Source organism: Hoplias malabaricus, chromosome X2, assembly GCF_029633855.1.
Source record: "Hoplias malabaricus isolate fHopMal1 chromosome X2, fHopMal1.hap1, whole genome shotgun sequence".
NCBI lineage: Eukaryota > Metazoa > Chordata > Actinopteri > Characiformes > Erythrinidae > Hoplias > Hoplias malabaricus.
Genome location: NC_089819.1, coordinates 18,007,412 through 18,023,553, shown reverse-complemented (window position 1 = coordinate 18,023,553; position 16,142 = coordinate 18,007,412). Strand labels below are relative to the sequence as shown.

The 16,142-nt window shown below is 38.2% G+C and overlaps 2 protein-coding genes across 9 annotated transcripts in view; one reads left to right on the top strand and one right to left on the bottom strand.

Moving 5' to 3' along the window:
• Positions 1-101: 101 nt before the first annotated feature.
• LOC136676963 (protein FAM47E-like) lies at positions 102-6,820 on the top strand. Of its 4 annotated transcripts, none has more exons than XM_066654287.1 (8): positions 102-227; positions 1,069-1,315; positions 3,534-3,706; positions 4,182-4,359; positions 4,577-4,750; positions 5,117-5,251; positions 6,459-6,572; positions 6,665-6,820. In XM_066654287.1, the coding sequence occupies exons 1-8, from the start codon at positions 148-150 to the stop codon at positions 6,755-6,757; spliced, it is 1,194 nt and encodes a 397-aa protein (XP_066510384.1). In that variant the 5' UTR covers positions 102-147; the 3' UTR covers positions 6,758-6,820. The 4 variants fall into 4 exon arrangements, with proteins under 4 accessions (XP_066510384.1, XP_066510383.1, XP_066510382.1 ...); XM_066654286.1 differs by having other exon boundaries at positions 1,069-1,441; positions 6,495-6,572; XM_066654285.1 differs by having other exon boundaries at positions 1,069-1,441.
• The window catches only part of LOC136676960 (coiled-coil domain-containing protein 158-like), a 35,095-nt gene continuing 25,440 nt past the window's right edge, over positions 6,488-16,142 (bottom strand). For 4 of the 5 annotated variants that reach the window (XM_066654280.1, XM_066654278.1, XM_066654282.1 and 1 more), the window contains 11 exons: positions 15,339-15,450; positions 14,615-14,767; positions 13,460-13,572; positions 12,728-12,886; positions 12,514-12,606; positions 12,299-12,418; positions 12,057-12,211; positions 10,762-10,829; positions 10,397-10,546; positions 7,300-7,404; positions 6,488-7,201 (listed from right to left, as the gene is read on the bottom strand). In XM_066654280.1, the coding sequence (XP_066510377.1) occupies positions 7,125-7,201; positions 7,300-7,404; positions 10,397-10,546; positions 10,762-10,829; positions 12,057-12,211; positions 12,299-12,418; positions 12,514-12,606; positions 12,728-12,886; positions 13,460-13,572; positions 14,615-14,767; positions 15,339-15,450 (1,305 nt within the window). In that variant the 3' untranslated portion in view covers positions 6,488-7,124. The remainder of the gene's footprint in view (positions 7,202-7,299; positions 7,405-10,396; positions 10,547-10,761; positions 10,830-12,056; positions 12,212-12,298; positions 12,419-12,513; positions 12,607-12,727; positions 12,887-13,459; positions 13,573-14,614; positions 14,768-15,338; positions 15,451-16,142) is intronic. The other variant, XM_066654279.1, reaches the window with a different exon arrangement.

The window sequence follows — 16,142 nt, the reverse complement described above, 5'->3', positions numbered from 1 at the left end:
GCTCTCTGTGTAAGGAGTGGGCAGGGTCTGCTTCCATAGCAACCACAAGCGCACACACTAAACAGACCTGGACAAACGTGGACAACACTTGTATACGTTTTTGGGAATTAAAATCGATGTAGTTTGAAGATCAGTCAATACAAGTCGATGACTGGTACAAAAAGCAGCGAAATGAGCGACAGAATGTGTCCCACTGTGCTCCGAGAGTGCGCCCCTCAGCATCCGTGGTGAGTCCCTTTCTTTTGAAGACTTAAATCAAGCTATTTGTAAAATACCATACATTTATTTATTGTATGAATTGAATGGGTGTGAACCTTGTCCCCAGTGAAATTCAAAGCCAATGTAGATCAAAAATCAAAATAATGACTTACAGATTATCTCAGAAAATAGATACTTACTCTCTTAAAATAAAATTATTTTAACAAAGTCTACACAAGTCTTATAAAGAAATAAATAACAAAGAAACATTGCAGTGAAAATCAGATTTTTACAATATAAACGTGTCTGTGTGGTGTTTTTGTAAGATGTATCAAAAGTGAAATAAAAAGTGTATTTCCGCTGCAGTGTTCCAAAGGCAGTGTCACAGGGGTGAACTCAGAGAGCCAGGGTTTCTTACATCATAAACCTAAGGAGCCAATCCTGTAACTTGAGGGGTAGGGATTCTGAACTGCAGGCCAGAGGTGGGGGGTTATGTGAAGGCGAGGACAAATTACAAACGCAAAGATCAGTACTGAATGAAGGTGTAGAGCTTAATTTAAGCCATTTCAAGGCATTGGGTGATAGAAATACATTTTTAAAAATATATATTTTTGATAAACAGATATTAGTTTGTATTTAATCAAATTATTTCATGGTACAAGAAACATCTCTTATACTAGTTACTAAATCAATATGTTGAGAAAATAAATGAAGTATGACTGCTCCATGTTTCATAATAGGCCTGAAGATAGGCAGCGATAAAAATAAAAAAAAAAGTATAGCTCCAAGTCAGGAACAGGACATGAATTCACAATTTATCTCAATGGTAGGTTTGTACGGTATAAAAATCTTTCCCGTTATTTGCTGCAGGTATAAGGAGAGACTGCGGACTAAGAGCCTAAAGCAACCGCTGAGGAAGCAGCAGCTCTGCGGGGCGGTGGATGGCAGAGCTTGGCGGTTTCTGCCCCCGGGGCAGGATGACTTTAGAGATGGACTTCCGGCGCTGCGGAGCGGCGTGTTGACTGAGTCTCAGCAGGGTGTGACTCCTCCGATACTGGGTCTGGAAAACCGGGCCCGTCCGGTAACGGGACTGAAGAAACGGTTCAGTAAAGACCAGGTCTGCTTCACCAAACTCAACTCTCTGCGCCAAACCCGCCGCCAGTTTGTGGAGGCGGTGGAACACCGGCTTAGCGCTCATCCCCTAGTCTTGTATCCGCATTTAATTAGCGGACTGCCCCCCCAGGTAACCGTCATATTACACACGTGACACTGGAAATTTGACAGCCATCTTGGTGAAAACCCTAGGCAGTTATTTCTTTCAGTATTCATACCCCAGTAAACAAGGAACGTCCCTGGACGATCAAAATAGGTCTAAAAGTAGTCTGTCTGTCAAGGACATATTTTAAACGCCATTGAACGTCCAAAATCCATCTTAATAAGTTAGTTAAGTGGTGACCAATTAATAACGTCAATGGACGTCCACAATACGTCTAATAGTCGTCTTTTCAATGTCTGTGTTTGGACGTCTTTTCAACTTTCATTTTCAACCTTAAGAGAACGTTGATTAGACGGCAGTCATTATGTTATTTCAATGTTGAACCAGGTTAAATGTTTACTGGGACAGGACCACCAGACTCTGAAGGGCTGGAGAAATATGCACCAAAAATTAAACAATAACAGTAATCTTTCAAAAACAAGTTTGAAATAGTATTTTTTTTTTACTTTGTTTTCATGCATTTCTCTTCAAAGAGTTTTTCCCCCTGAGTGGCTAACTACTTCATGTTGAAGTAATGAGCGTTCCCCTAAACCCCTAAAAACAAAATAGCTAATTAAAAAAAAATAATTAAATTAAAAAATCTGCTAATCTAATGGTGTGTCAGCTGCACCTCTTACTACTAGCTAGATTTTGAGTAAGTAGTATAGTTTCAGGTGTCACCATTGAGTATACTAAAAAATTCACAATGCATTCTTAGAACCATTTGAGTTTGATTTTTAGATTAGATTTTTGAGTAAGGTAAAAATGGACACAGTTGTCCCACAATCGAACAAGGAGCAGAAAGGAAGGAGGTTCTTGCCTCACTGTCACAGTAGTTCTGGTTAAATGACAGTTAGGGCTTATTTATTTATTTATATACAATATAAAATAATAAATAGCATTAGATATTGTTGTTAAATAAAAAAAAATTAAATTAGACATTATAAAAACTACTATAACAATTTTAATGTGGTGAGCACACGTTTATATTCTTGTTCCTATATGGTTAAAATAATCAGTATATGAATGCTCAGTAATGTTTGTGTACGAAACTGTAATAACACAAAAGCATATGACACATCATAGATTATTGATGATATTATGTAGCTAGCTTGGCAACTGGTAAATGATAAAATGTTAAAGCAGTAATACTTTAATACTTTGTGTACTAATCTGCTGAACTCAAACTATTAAGATTAATACCAGTATCTACTAGTGTTTCTCAACCCTGGTCCTCGAGAATCCCATGTAAAGACTTGTATATTAACTGATTATTTGAATCAGATGTGTTGGGAAAAGGAAAAGCAAGAAATATGCAGGGCAGGGTGCCTTGAGGAATAAGGTTAAGAAACTCTTCCATGTAATGTCTGGTATTAGTGTGTGTTACACAACTGGGATGTAGCGATCAATTTATGACATAAAAACCCTGGCTGTGTATCCACCCTTTAACACATCACAACCACAGAAGACATTGCGTAATACTCCACAAATCCCAAGGCCAAAGCAAATAGCACCCGTCTTTCTAAACCCACTGCTAACTTACATGGTAATGAAAACCTGCTTGGAACTATAAGGCATTGTGCAACACCATGCTGAAGACAGTGAGATGGTGTTCACGCGTTGAGTTAAATACATGTTTCTGTCCAACCTCTGGAGGCTCTTAATATGGGCTGATTGAACCCTCTGCTACACTTGTCAGCCTGTAGTCGTTTGGTTGATGCTGTGCAATTAGGCCTTAAAAATATTTCCCTGAGAATTTTCATACTTAAGTAATGTTAAGCCTTTAAAATCACCTTGGAAATGCAATACTCAGAAACTTAGAGTTCTGAAGTTTTTACATTTGCATGGTTTCTTTGACCTTGAAATATTGTGCCTTATGTAATTTGTCTAAAATTATTTTGATGTTGTTCGAGACAAAGCATTTCCTTCAGCTGCTTTCTCCCACTACAACTGCCTATAACACAAATCAAACATCAGAATTAAAATGAATTTATATCAGTTCTGCCATTTACATTTGAATGGTGAAAGAACAATAACATTGAAAACACAAAGAACATTCCCTTCCTTTTCCTTTACACAGCTGTTTAATGACGTGCTGTACGTCCTGGACCCGGAGATGCATGTCAAGAAGGAGTCAGATGTTATTTGTTTTGCAAAAGAAGAAGATCGTAATGAAAACAATGTGGCAACTTTTGAAGGCCCAACCCAAGAGTCATTAATGGAGAAGAAAAAAGAATCATCTCTCAGCAACATGTATGTTTTCTAGCATAGCACCCGAGCAACATGCTTTACTGCTTTTTAAACTGAACAAGATCAGTGAATTTATTGATCTCATGTTTTTATTTCTGCCATTCTGTTATGTAGTTTTAGCAAACAAGGTTACATTAAACCATGCTGTACTTTTAATACATTTACAGCATGACATTTTTAGTTCTGTTAAATGGGCCAGAGTAACAATAATTGCAGAGTTAATATTGATCTTTTATGTACATCTGGTTGTTGTTAGAAAGGTATTTATACTGTAATATGTCTTCCTTATTCACCATTTAAAGACACATTATCTGCTTTATCACTGATTTTATTAACTCTAATATAATCTATGAGTTAAAAAAAAAACCTAAAATGTATTCTACTGTATGATACTCACATTTATACCTATATTAAAACCTGCTATAAGTGTTGTTATCCACACACTCTCTGTGACATTAATTCGTTATTACATCCACAGATCCTTGAAGGAGGAAGTAAATGGCCTTAGTTCTAGGAATCCCTATAAATGGCAGGAAGTTAAAAAGACCTGTGCAAAAGAGGACCAGATGGTCGGTGAAAAATACTGGCACTCACCCTCTCAGGATGAAGACATCAAGAAAGTGACCAAGCCCTTCTGTGACTGGGTTGCTTCGCTGGTCAGTTTTTGCGTCACGGCAAATACACTGCCTTATTTAAGAGCCAATAGATCACAATTTACAAACCTCTAAAACGCTGGGGTTGTTATTAAGATGATAAAGAGTATCATTTAAACACAACCACAGGTCTGATAAATACAAATCAATTCTGTCCCTTCCTATATTTAATTTCCTTCTAGAAGGTAACCTTTCATCTCTGAACACTTAAATCTTTTAGGGTGGGGACACCAGCAATTTCACAGAGTCCACAGTTCTGAGCCTGTTTTTCAATGTCCATGAGAAGAAGCCTATATTAACATTACCTGTTCAAGCACGGGAAGCCAAACAAATTCCAGAGGAGCTCTGCACCACTGTAGAGTGCACGGGTAAAGAACACTCAAGCTCTGCACAGGTGAAGGACATAGAGCAGCATGGTAATCATTTATAGTCAAAATGTATAGGGCTTAGTATCAGAATTGTACTGAAGAAGCCAAAAATCTATTAAAAAAAGGAAAACAAAGAGTAAATTTAAAAATTAAAAAAAGTTCCCATTAAGCTCAAAAATAAACAAAGAATATTCAGATGCATTTGCAATCCGTATGTTATATGGAATAGTTCAGTAAACTATTAGTTTTAATTGTGACTGGGATTTTTAGGTCCATTGCTGTTGGGTTTTCTTGTTTCTTACTAGGTGTTGTGTCTGACTGTTGTGTTTGATTATATATGTTCTTATCTTTGGATTAATTTAGACTAATTAGGTTGTCTGTCTATACCCCAGGTTTGTAGTCCCAGTATAAATCATGAGACACTGTATTTAGATTCAAAAAAATGGAAGAGGCATATTGTTAACAAGAAACTGAGAGATCCTTCAATACCTGGGGACGTGGAGCTTGAGCAGCAGCCCACTGAAACGGTAGGTGTGATCATTGTGCACATATAACTACTAGTCACACTAACTCAACTGTCAGAAAGGGAAACTGTAACTGCAACATGTAAATAAAAACAAAATGCAGTCATTCAAATTTTAACTGAAAACATAAAACAAACAATTTAAATAGTAAATAACTTGAGTATTTTCTCACCTATAGTATATATATCATTTAAATACTTAGAGAATCTAGACAACTCTCTACATGTAAAGGACAAGGCCTAAAACCAGTATTGGTTTGCTGTGGCCTTTAGGACGTCGTGTGGCACTGCCTTGAAAACAGACACTATTCTGTAATGAACATCACTGCATGGGCTGTTGTTGTTCTATACATCCACGAAGTCAAGTTACAACTCACAATTTGAAAGAGGAAAATATATAAACAGCATCCAGAAATGCTGCTGCATTCTCTGGACCCATGTTCATTTAAGATGGACAGGAAATCATTGATGTCACATCCTCCAGGCTAAAGAGGAGAGGGACCACCCGGCACATTTTTATACAATTATTCTACCACTTTTATCCCTGTTTGGAGATTCTGGAATGATAATGCAAGGCAAGATCTAAGAGCCAGGTGACGAAAGCGTCCATCTGTAGCCACGGCAATGACAGCTTCCTTCTTTAGCCTGAAAGCAGAAGGACATCTCATGGTTTGTCCCTGAATTTTTACCCTCCCTTTAATTGGAAGTACAATCCCTGGCTCAAAGTGAAACTTCATCTGAGTGGAATGTTAGTGAAGAGGAAACAAATTGGGAAAGACAGAAAGTTATATTCTGGGATGGTCTGACTTATTTCAGTAAGACAAGGCCAATCCACATTCTGCATGGCTCCTTAATAAGAGTCCAGTGACTGAACAAGATACTAGACAAGAGTAAATCTGTCACCAGCGGCTGCTAATAGCAACCAAAGTAGTTTTTCTCTAGTGGTCTGTAATATTGTCCCTAGCAGTTGCCAATGAGGGATTTGTAATTTAGCTAGCACCCTGTAAATCTACCACTAATAGCTACGAATATTGACACGGGGAACTAGTCTCTTTTGCAGCATATGTGTTAATGTAAACCCTGTTGTTTGGTGCTGCTCATTTTGCTTATTTACATTTTGCAGTATCCCAACATTTTTGGAAGTGAGGTTTGTATATGCAAATAAGCAGATAGCATAAGGATAGAGCCTTTCAATATTATTCTTTTATTAGATATGTGACATCCATTCACATTTCCTTGTTGGGCAGGACAAAGAACTGAAGCACACTCATGGAACGCTGGCCTTCAGGCACTTCATTATCAGTGAGGGACTGAGGATGCCCCGGGTAAGGCCAAGAGTTTTTCATTCGGACCTCAGAACACAAGAATTGTATAACGTCCCAAATCAGCTAGGAATTTATTGTATAATTCCTTGCAGTTTCTCAGCTCACTCTTAGTGGAGGAGGAGCAGAAGAACAGGACCAGAGGGGCAGCCACATCCTCATCACGCAAGGGGACAGGAAAGCTTTAAATATATCTCAGGCCTTATTCCTGGGTGGCACAGCTGAGCTGTACTTGAAATGAAGAATTATTAAAGGAGAGCGGTAACTACTCTGGTTTAAATGAGATTACAATGGCACCTATTCAAGTTTCTGATTTTTACAATATGTGAGAATATGGAAAAAAGGATATTTGTCAACATCTTTTACATATACTTTTAAAATGTTTCTTTTTTTTTTTATTGTCTCATTAAAGGCACTTTGAATGTAAAGACAAGACACATGTTCAGTTCTGTATCTAGGTGACAGCTTGGTGTCTTCTACTTCTACTGTAGAAATTCCACGTTTTTTTTTTTATTTAAAAAGCCTTTATTTGAAAGTCATGGCAGGTCTAGAGGTTCATGTGTTCAGAGGGCCTCTTGTTTTTCTAAATCCCTTCATCCGCTTTTCTTGGCTTTTTATCATGCACACCATGTCTGCAAAATTAACAGAGAAACATAATAAATACAAATGTGTGTTCTTTTATCTGCCTGGACATCTGTAAACTGTCTGTTCTCTTATACTATACTCCTACCTTGATTCTTTATCTGAAGATCCTCCACTAAATTCTGAAGACTGTCCAGCTTATTCTGCAGTTCTTCGCAAGTCTGTCTCCTTACTTCATTTTGGTTATTGGCAGCTGTTTCAATAAAGCAAATTAAGCATGTTTAAATTTCTTGAACTGGTGTGATAATCATTTTTACATACACTGATCATCCATAAGATTAATACTACCGTATTTTCCGCACTATAAGGCGCACCTAAAAAACTCAAATTATCTCAAAAGCCGACAGTGCGCCTTATAATCCGGTGCGCCTTATATATGGACCAATATTGAGCCAGGTCTCGCAACTACGGTAAGCAGCCGCCTACTTCATTTTCTTCCGCGCGCGGTGCATGCTGGATATATACCGGTATATATATTTCATTTCCATTTCTTTTTTATGTAAAGACCCCAAAATGGCTCCTACCGTGTTTCCCCGAAAGTAAGACAGTGTCTTACATTCTTTTTACCCCCGAAAGTCCCACTATGTCTTACTTTCGGGGTATGTCTTATATTGGTAAAAAATGTCGATTTTTGTTTTAACCATAAAATTAACATTTATTAACAACCTGAACATTATGGTATTCACCATAAAACAGTTTTATAAAAGCAAGTGCCAAGAATGTCTTGTTACAACCGTATCATGACGGTATTTCCATGTATAACATGTAAAACAATGAAAAACGGTAAGAACGAACAGTTTGAATATGTTATACTGGAAGATAAAACAGATTTATTCCATGACAACCATGGCCATGCCAATCAGAGTGGCCACCAGCGGCTGCACATGAGGGCACTGAGGCTGCGTGTTGGACCACGGACAACATTACTGCTGCTCCCGCGGCCTCCACATCCCTCCGCTCATTCCGCTCCAGATCCGTCCGCATCCCGCAGTTAATGCAGCAAAAGGTACCGGTACTATGGCTTGTATTTTTCCAACGTACAGTTTACTATGTCTTACTTTCGGGGTACGTCTTACATTAGCCGACCCCCCTAAAACCCACACTGCGTCTTACTATCGGGGGTGTCTTACTATCGGGGAAACACGGTATTAAGAGACACGCATATGACGCAGAGTTTAAACTCAAGGCGATCAGTCACGCAGAAGAACACGGGAATAGAGGAATAACTTAGTAAAGTGAGCTTTACGTGTTTATTTTGTGTGTTGTGTGATTTTAACTTTTGAGCAACGTTGAGTTATTGATATATTGTTATCGCTTTGCACTATTTCGAGTGTTACTATATTGTGATTATTGTTATTATTGAATCGAGGAAAAGTCCCCCCCCCCCCCCCACTATGTGGGGTATATTAACATTGCACTACATGTTTTACCTTAAACTACGCTGGGTTGTAATCTATTAATAAAGTTGAACTGACCTATCTGACTGTTTTGTTGACATTCCCTTTAGCGCAGCTCCATCTAATTGATGCATAACGTAACCCCCAGCCTCTACTGTAGCGTCTATTGTATGCGCCTTATAATCCGGTGCGCCTTATATATGGACAAAGTTTTAAAATAGGTCATTCAATGAAGGTGCGCCTTATAATCCGGTGCGCCTTATAGTGCGGAAAATACGGTACTTCCTTTTTTTTTTTTATTTATTTTTTTTTATTTTTTTTATTTTTTTTAGCATTCACTGTTCCTTCTCTCAGTTCCACTGATCTTGCAGGAATGATCTGAGTGGTGGATCATTCTCAGTGCTTCAGTGACAATGGTGTGGTGGCATTGTGTTAATGTGCATTCTGCTGGGGGATCAGACACAGCAGTGCTTGTCACAGCAGGGTTGGAGTTTTTAAACCCCTCAGGGTCACTGCTGGACTTGTCTAAGCCACAGATGCTCCGCCCACAAGTTGATGGAGAGTGATACTTTCAGTGCACTAATCTGGCTTTCTGGCATTCTGACTGGTTCGCTGTTCATCCACATATATGCACCTCTGCATATCATTTTGTACTGACTCTGCTACTGGTCCAAACTGAAAGACTGCCTCCACACATCATGCCAAAATAGCAGACTCGTGATTGGTGATTGGATTGTGTGTCAGTCAATTTTTTCTCCTGCAGTAGTATGAAAGGCGAAAGGTACTAGATTCTCTGTAGAGTTTGGCAATGCAAGGCTACTACTAGACTAATAATAGTCCAACGACCAAAAATATCCACTACCCAAACGATACCTGCTCTGTGGTGGTCCTAATCATTGAATAACAGGGAGCAGAGCAACAGATATACTACAGTCTGTAATTGTAGAACTACAAAATGTATACTTTCAGAATACAGTGAGTGTAGAAACAAGGAGGTTGTAATAAGTATTTGGCTGATCTGTATATTGGTTTGCGACAAACATATTAAAAAAGGCGTAGTTCATGTTAGTATTCAAAAAACACTTTTTATAAAATTCAGATGTTTCCTGACCTTTTGCTAGCTCTCTGGTCTATTTGTTTGCTCAAAACTGGTCTAATGTGTTTTTTACGACGCCCTAGTTTCTGTAGATTAGTAGACAAATAAACTGGCTCAGTTTGGTGTTTGGTGTAGTGTGCTAATCTTTCTCTCTCTTTGAGACAAAGGAGAGAGCTCTAAACGTTGAAAAGCATAAACCGAAATCAGGATATGGCACTGTTTCTGCTTCAAAAGTGGGTAATATTGACTTATTTTTACTGTGTCAGATCACTTAAGGTGGAAACGCCTCCAAATCAGGAGATGACTAAGTGCATTACCAAAAGTGCTACAAAATTAAACAACTCCAGTTAAAAATTTGTTTCTGTGGTAATACAAACAGTGAATAAAAAGTGAAACTTCATCCATGTATAAACAACTGCTGTTTTTCTCCCTCAAACACACGGTTTCACCTTACAGCTGCATATCCCCACAATCGGAGATGTTCCCTTTAAGTGGTCACATCGAGGAAATGTGCATTCATGACCCATAGAATTACCAGGTGTATACGTCTATAAGCCTGACAGTACATTTTTGGTCAAATTTTGATACCAAGTGTGAACAGTCATAAATTAGTCCATCAAACATACGTTGATATATTTACTGATTACAGAATTAAATATTAGATGAAGACCTTATTTTTCTGAAGGAAATACCTGGGCTTTGGAAAGTGGGGCTTTCGGTTTTTAGAATATCAGGGACATCAGAAATTAAGAGAGAGTGGACTGGAGATCTCCGTCCCAGTGCAGTCATACAAGATGAAGGTCTGTAGCAAGGCCTAGCTGCTGTAAATCCTGGTTCTTCATCTGAGAAATCGAAAACAAACATCAGGTCTGAATTGAACATTACATGTACCTTATCCTTAAACTTACATTAAAGTTAACTCTACAACCTTGGTCAACATCTCGTGACTGATATTTTGTGACATAAACCAGGGCTTTTGTCACATGCTGTGTTAGAAGCAATTGTCCATTCATTAGTTACAGTGGTTATTCACAGAAGCATAGGCACGAGGACTCACTGTCTGCTGAATAAGCACAGCTCACGTCCAGTTTATCGAGGTCAGTCCTTTGGAGAGGACCCTGCTCACTGCATTACAGCAAGACATGCAAGAAAAGCCACACATGCATTAGCTGCAATTCAGAGCAATCATTTGACATTCACATAGTGCAAAACAAAGAAGACAGAAAGCAGAAACCACAAGCAGGAAATACTTCTATACGTTCATTTGTTACAGAATACCACGCATATATATAGGTGTCTCAAGCAAGCTCAAAGGAAGCACTGTAGAAACAGACACACTTGCATGAAGGAATAAGCAACAAGCCTTTGGCAATATTAAGCTCAAGATCCTGTCACTTGTAACTGTCACTGTTTAATCACCCTTCTGGCACTTTGGCTTTGGTGACTTCAAACTGCTATTCCACATTTTTTCAACTGAATTCCACAGTTTTTTTATGTTTGTTTTTTTGTTTTTATTTAAAGTTGAATGTTTAATGCTTACTGAGTCTGACATTTTCATCGTAGTGATTTTCTGAACATCTGAATTATTTAATGCCTCCGAAAGCCATGCCATTTGTTGCTGGGTATCCAAGTCATAGCATAGTTTTGCATCCTATACAGTACACTATTTTACACTGAATTAGTAACTTAAGATTCCAATCACACTGTTCATGGCTTAATGACTGAATTATGAAAAGTCATTGGCATCGTTACGCAATGATGAGCATCTAAAACCTAAACATGTTGAGAGGGCTTTCAGGGTTTTTTTTTGGTGGGTGTTTTATTAGTCCTGCGCACGTCCCACCCAGAATGCTATGGTTGCCAAGCAGAATTAATACAGAATTTAGCTGATGTGATCATATATGTGCAAGCAAGTGGACCGTTTTACAGACATGGTGAGGCAAATATTACTTGTGAGCTGGAGAGAGACTGAACATCTGTGAAATGGTGGGAGGCTACAGCAGGTTATGTTTACACATCACATCATTCACATGGATTCAGCATAGAGAGCTTGATGTGCAGCAAATTCAAATGTTGTCTATTGTAAAAGTTTTTTGTTTTTGTTTTTTTGTTTTGTATTTTTTTTTTTTATATTTTCAATAAGAGGTTAGTTGAAGTGGGATGGAGGTGGATTAACCACCTCCATTGAGGTTGAGGTGGATTAACACATCTGTTAATAATTCACTAAAATTGTGAAACCATGAATGTGCTGTATTTCCTGGTAATATGAACAATTCTTTCTTCTCACTGTTTCTCTGTTATTGCTGCCTATATAGAGGCTACATGATGACTCATTTGAGACTAGTTTCTTACTTTGTAGCTTTCTTTTTCCTGTAGCTTTCATCAGACCTCATCCTGGTGGCTAGGCTTGTGTCAGGACCCTGGCTCTCACTGATTGCACTGTACAATTCCGTTAACGTACTTCGCAGCTGCAGAGTGGGGCTAGGCCTTTGGCATCCTATGTTAACCTGGACACAAGCCAGAGAAATCATGTTTCAAAGCATTCCTTCAGATAAAATGTTGATATTTGGAAAACCCCCTTTTCAGATTTATACCTCTGTATGGCTGGTGGAGTTGTTCTGAAAATTAGGCAGTTGCTCTGGCATGGTAGGACTGGAGATGGGGTGGGATCTATGGATGTTGCTTATGGCCCTCATGTTTTGGCCTTGTAGTTCCTACACAAGATACACAAAGCAATATTGTGAAAACAGGGGAATGATGATAGCAACCGATGTTCATAGTTGGAGAAATTCTTCAGAAAAATGAATACCTTAAGCTCTAGAGCATGCTGGAGTTTCAGTCTTATGATCTCTTGTTCTTGCTTCTGGATGAACTCTTGGCACTCTGCAAAGCTGTCTGACATCTGGAAGTGATAAAGCATAATGGTCAATGTACATGGTAAAAAAAAATCATACCCTTCACCTTATAAACACATGTACTGAAATATATTCATCATCTAAAATGTAGATCAGTTTACTGAGAACCTTGTGCAGGGCTGCATGCATTTCCTCAACCTTGCTCTTCAGCAGTTTCTCATTTGTACGCAGTGTGTCCAGTTCAGTCTCCAGCCTCTTCCTAATCTCCTTTTCAAAATGCAGCTCCTGCAAATGACGTTTGCTCTTCATCACCAGATAACGCTTCTCCTGCAAATCCATATGCACATGTATAAATTGGAACAGAATGCTTACAAGTTTCTGTTTAGAGTTTTAATCAGGCCTGAGATTCTGTCTGAATGTATTTCAAATCTAAATATATTTTCAGGAAATTTCCAAAACCAAAAACTAAACAGATATTTTTAGAGCTGAATTTTTCAACCACTATTTATGCCTGTGATTTAAACAGGTGATGTTTTTGTTACTGTGTATTTATGAATACTAATGGTAAATAATCTTTGTTTTGACTAAATTACTAAGATTAGTTGTTGACTGAATGGTAGATTTAGAAATGTAACATGGTTAACAATATACATGACAGTTTTTTTATATAAAAAAAGACAAATACGAGAAACTTCAAATCTGAACATTACTGGTGTGGACCAATGTTTAAAAATTTTTTTTAAATGTAGTGCTGTGTAAAAGCATGATGCATTTATTATTATTTATATTTTATTATTATTATATTATTATTATTTATCAAGATGCACAGCTTTAATTAACATTGTTTAACATTATAAAACCATTCATAAACAGAATGGAGTTACTGATAACCAGCTGTACCTGTGTAAGCTTGTCTGTGGTCTCCTCTAACATCTGTACATGGCTCTGGAGATGATCAATCTGCTCTCGTTTTGCAGTAATTTGCTTCTGCATCCCCAAGGCTACCTGCAATCCTGTAGTGCCAAACGTCCCAAAAAGAAAATAAATAATAAGAATAAAATAAAATAAAATCTGTGTATCACCACTGCTGTCATCAAGTCACATTTTCTGTTTGATTTAAAATAGTGTTTGTATTTTTTCAGAGGTGAAGAATATGTTTCTGATGCAATCCTAACTGCCACAGACTAACACAGGCTCAGTAGACAAAACTTTTTACATTTCAACTTTGAATAACATTCAGAATCAGTCATATTTTTTAAGCTGCTTCACATGAACTGTAGAGACAAAAGCTAGGCTATAGGGTTCAGCTATTGTCAGCATGTAAAAGGATGTTTTGTTTAGCATCTAAATGCACTTAAACTTGTGTCATATGATGTCACATTGTTCTTGTTCTCCCTGAATGTCCCTACGACTCCTTCAATAGCACCAAAACAACACTGCAAGCTGCTTTACAGCAATCTGACTTTTGTGGTTAGTTTGTCAAATGCAAACACAAGGCTCCCTAATGCATTTATCCAAATACAATGCATTACTGTTATTTAACAGTATCGTACCACAATGACGTGGTGTGAAAGCAGCAAACGAACAAACGAGGGAGTCGAATTACGTAGTCACATGACGGAAAAGAACACGATGGAATAATAGGAGGAAGTTACAGCTCTAAGATGCTCCAAAACTAGCCTCTCAGTGTGTAGCCTTCCTGCCATTATCCACAACCCAGGGATAATACAGGGTAGGCCACACTCCTTAAACAGATTAAATGACTCCAGAGAGTCAAAGTGTTTGGTCTTCCACCTATTATACTAAATAGACCTAGATCTCACCACTTAGGACGAACACTGAACTTTAACTTTTGCTATAAATGTTTTTCGTGAAAACATCCTCTAGCTTTAAACATGAGCCGGGTTCTTACTGGAGATGGAGGCCCATATTTCTGTGCATATTTATACAAAGTTTCTTAAACAATCTGTTTCATTTGTTAAGTATGGGTCATATAAAGGGAAAAAGTTCATTGGGCAAATGGGTGTGTGTGTGGGTTGGGGGGGGTGTTTGTACCATGTCCGTCAGCTCCCTCCAGTGTTCTGAGGGTGCCCTTGGCCTGCTTCAGTCTTGTTAGAGTGTGATTTAGCTGGGCTTTGAGTATTTTGTTCTGCTCTTGCAACTCTTCTGTCTTCCTGCTGTGCTGCTCTATCAAAACCTCCTGCTCTTCTATACAGAACCAATACAGTGTCAGTAACCGATAATTAGGCAGCTGGATATGGCAGAACACTAAGACATTTTAATGTCATACACGGACAAGTGACAAATTTATGTTGCTTCCAAATTAATAACATATTGCCATAGTACTATATGTCTTGATGTGATTAATGATAAATGATTAATGTGCGTTCATCACTTTTTGTGTATACATGCTTTTAAAGGTAGAATTTAATGGTGTAATTAGAAGTGTATCACTTCAATAATATATCAAGTCAAACACCCATGCTCACAAACGGGGCTAATGAATTCCAAAAGCTATGATTATTTGGGCATAAACAGAGTTCTGTTAAACAACGATAATTTATCTGAGCTAAACCCCTCTGTATAAGTAGAACTTTGTACTATGTCTTGAACTTAGAAACATGAGAGTATTGTAACACCTTTATTTTCCTATTTACTGTATTGCAAAAACCACCTATCATATTGTACAATGCTGTTTAATAGTTTTCACTCAACCAGAAGATTAGCTATACAACTGTAAAAGTAAAACCCTCATTAGGCTCTGTGTTGAGTCATTTACCTTTGAGCTTGAGCTGATTAATGCAGCAGTTTTTTTCTGAAAGCGCTGCCTGCTGCTGAATCTCCTTTACCGCCACTGAACACAGCCTGCCTTCGGGCTCCTTCAGGGCACACTGCTCACAAGGAAAGCACAGATAACACGTAGGAAATTATTGTATCAATGACAAACAACTGATGAATGTAATACTCCAGTTAATTCACTGGTTTGTATTTTATTTACCGACATCCAATTTCTATTGATTTGCAATAATTAACTCATGCACTACCCTTGGCAAAAAATAATGGGATCACCACATTTTGGAGGATGTTCACTCAGCTCTTTTATCAAATGAACAAATCATAGATATGATTACTCATACATTCACTGACTGTAACCGCTTATCCAGTTCAGGGTCACGATGGGTCTGGAGCCTACCCGGAATCATTGGGCGCAAGGCAGGAAAACACCCTGGAGGGGGCGCCAGTCCTTCACAAGGTAACACACACACACACACACTTTTTTGTCGCCAATCCACCTACCAACGTGTGTTTTTGGACAGTGGGAGGAAACCCGAGCTCCCGGAGGGAACCCACATGGACACGGAGAACACACCAAACTCCTCACAGACAGTCACCTGGAGTGGGACTTGAGTTGTGTGACTGTGACACTACCTGCTCCACCATTGTGCCGCCATAGATTAATTTATTGAAAAAATTAAATAAAAGAAAAAGTTTAAGGAATCACTCAAAATTGAACATGGAATGAATGAAAGCATCAATCCAAAAGCAACTTCCATTATCATCATATTATGTAGAGTATTCCCAA

Excerpts from the sequence above, each read along its gene's own strand:
- LOC136676963 (XM_066654285.1), top strand. The coding sequence starts at position 148 with ATGACTGGTACAAAAAGCAGCGAAATGAGCGACAGAATGTGTCCCACT. Across the intron at positions 4,360-4,576 it reads GTGACTGGGTTGCTTCGCTG|GGTGGGGACACCAGCAATTT; the intron begins GTCAGTTTTTGC and ends TAAATCTTTTAG. Across the intron at positions 4,751-5,116 it reads AACACTCAAGCTCTGCACAG|GTTTGTAGTCCCAGTATAAA; the intron begins GTGAAGGACATA and ends TCTATACCCCAG.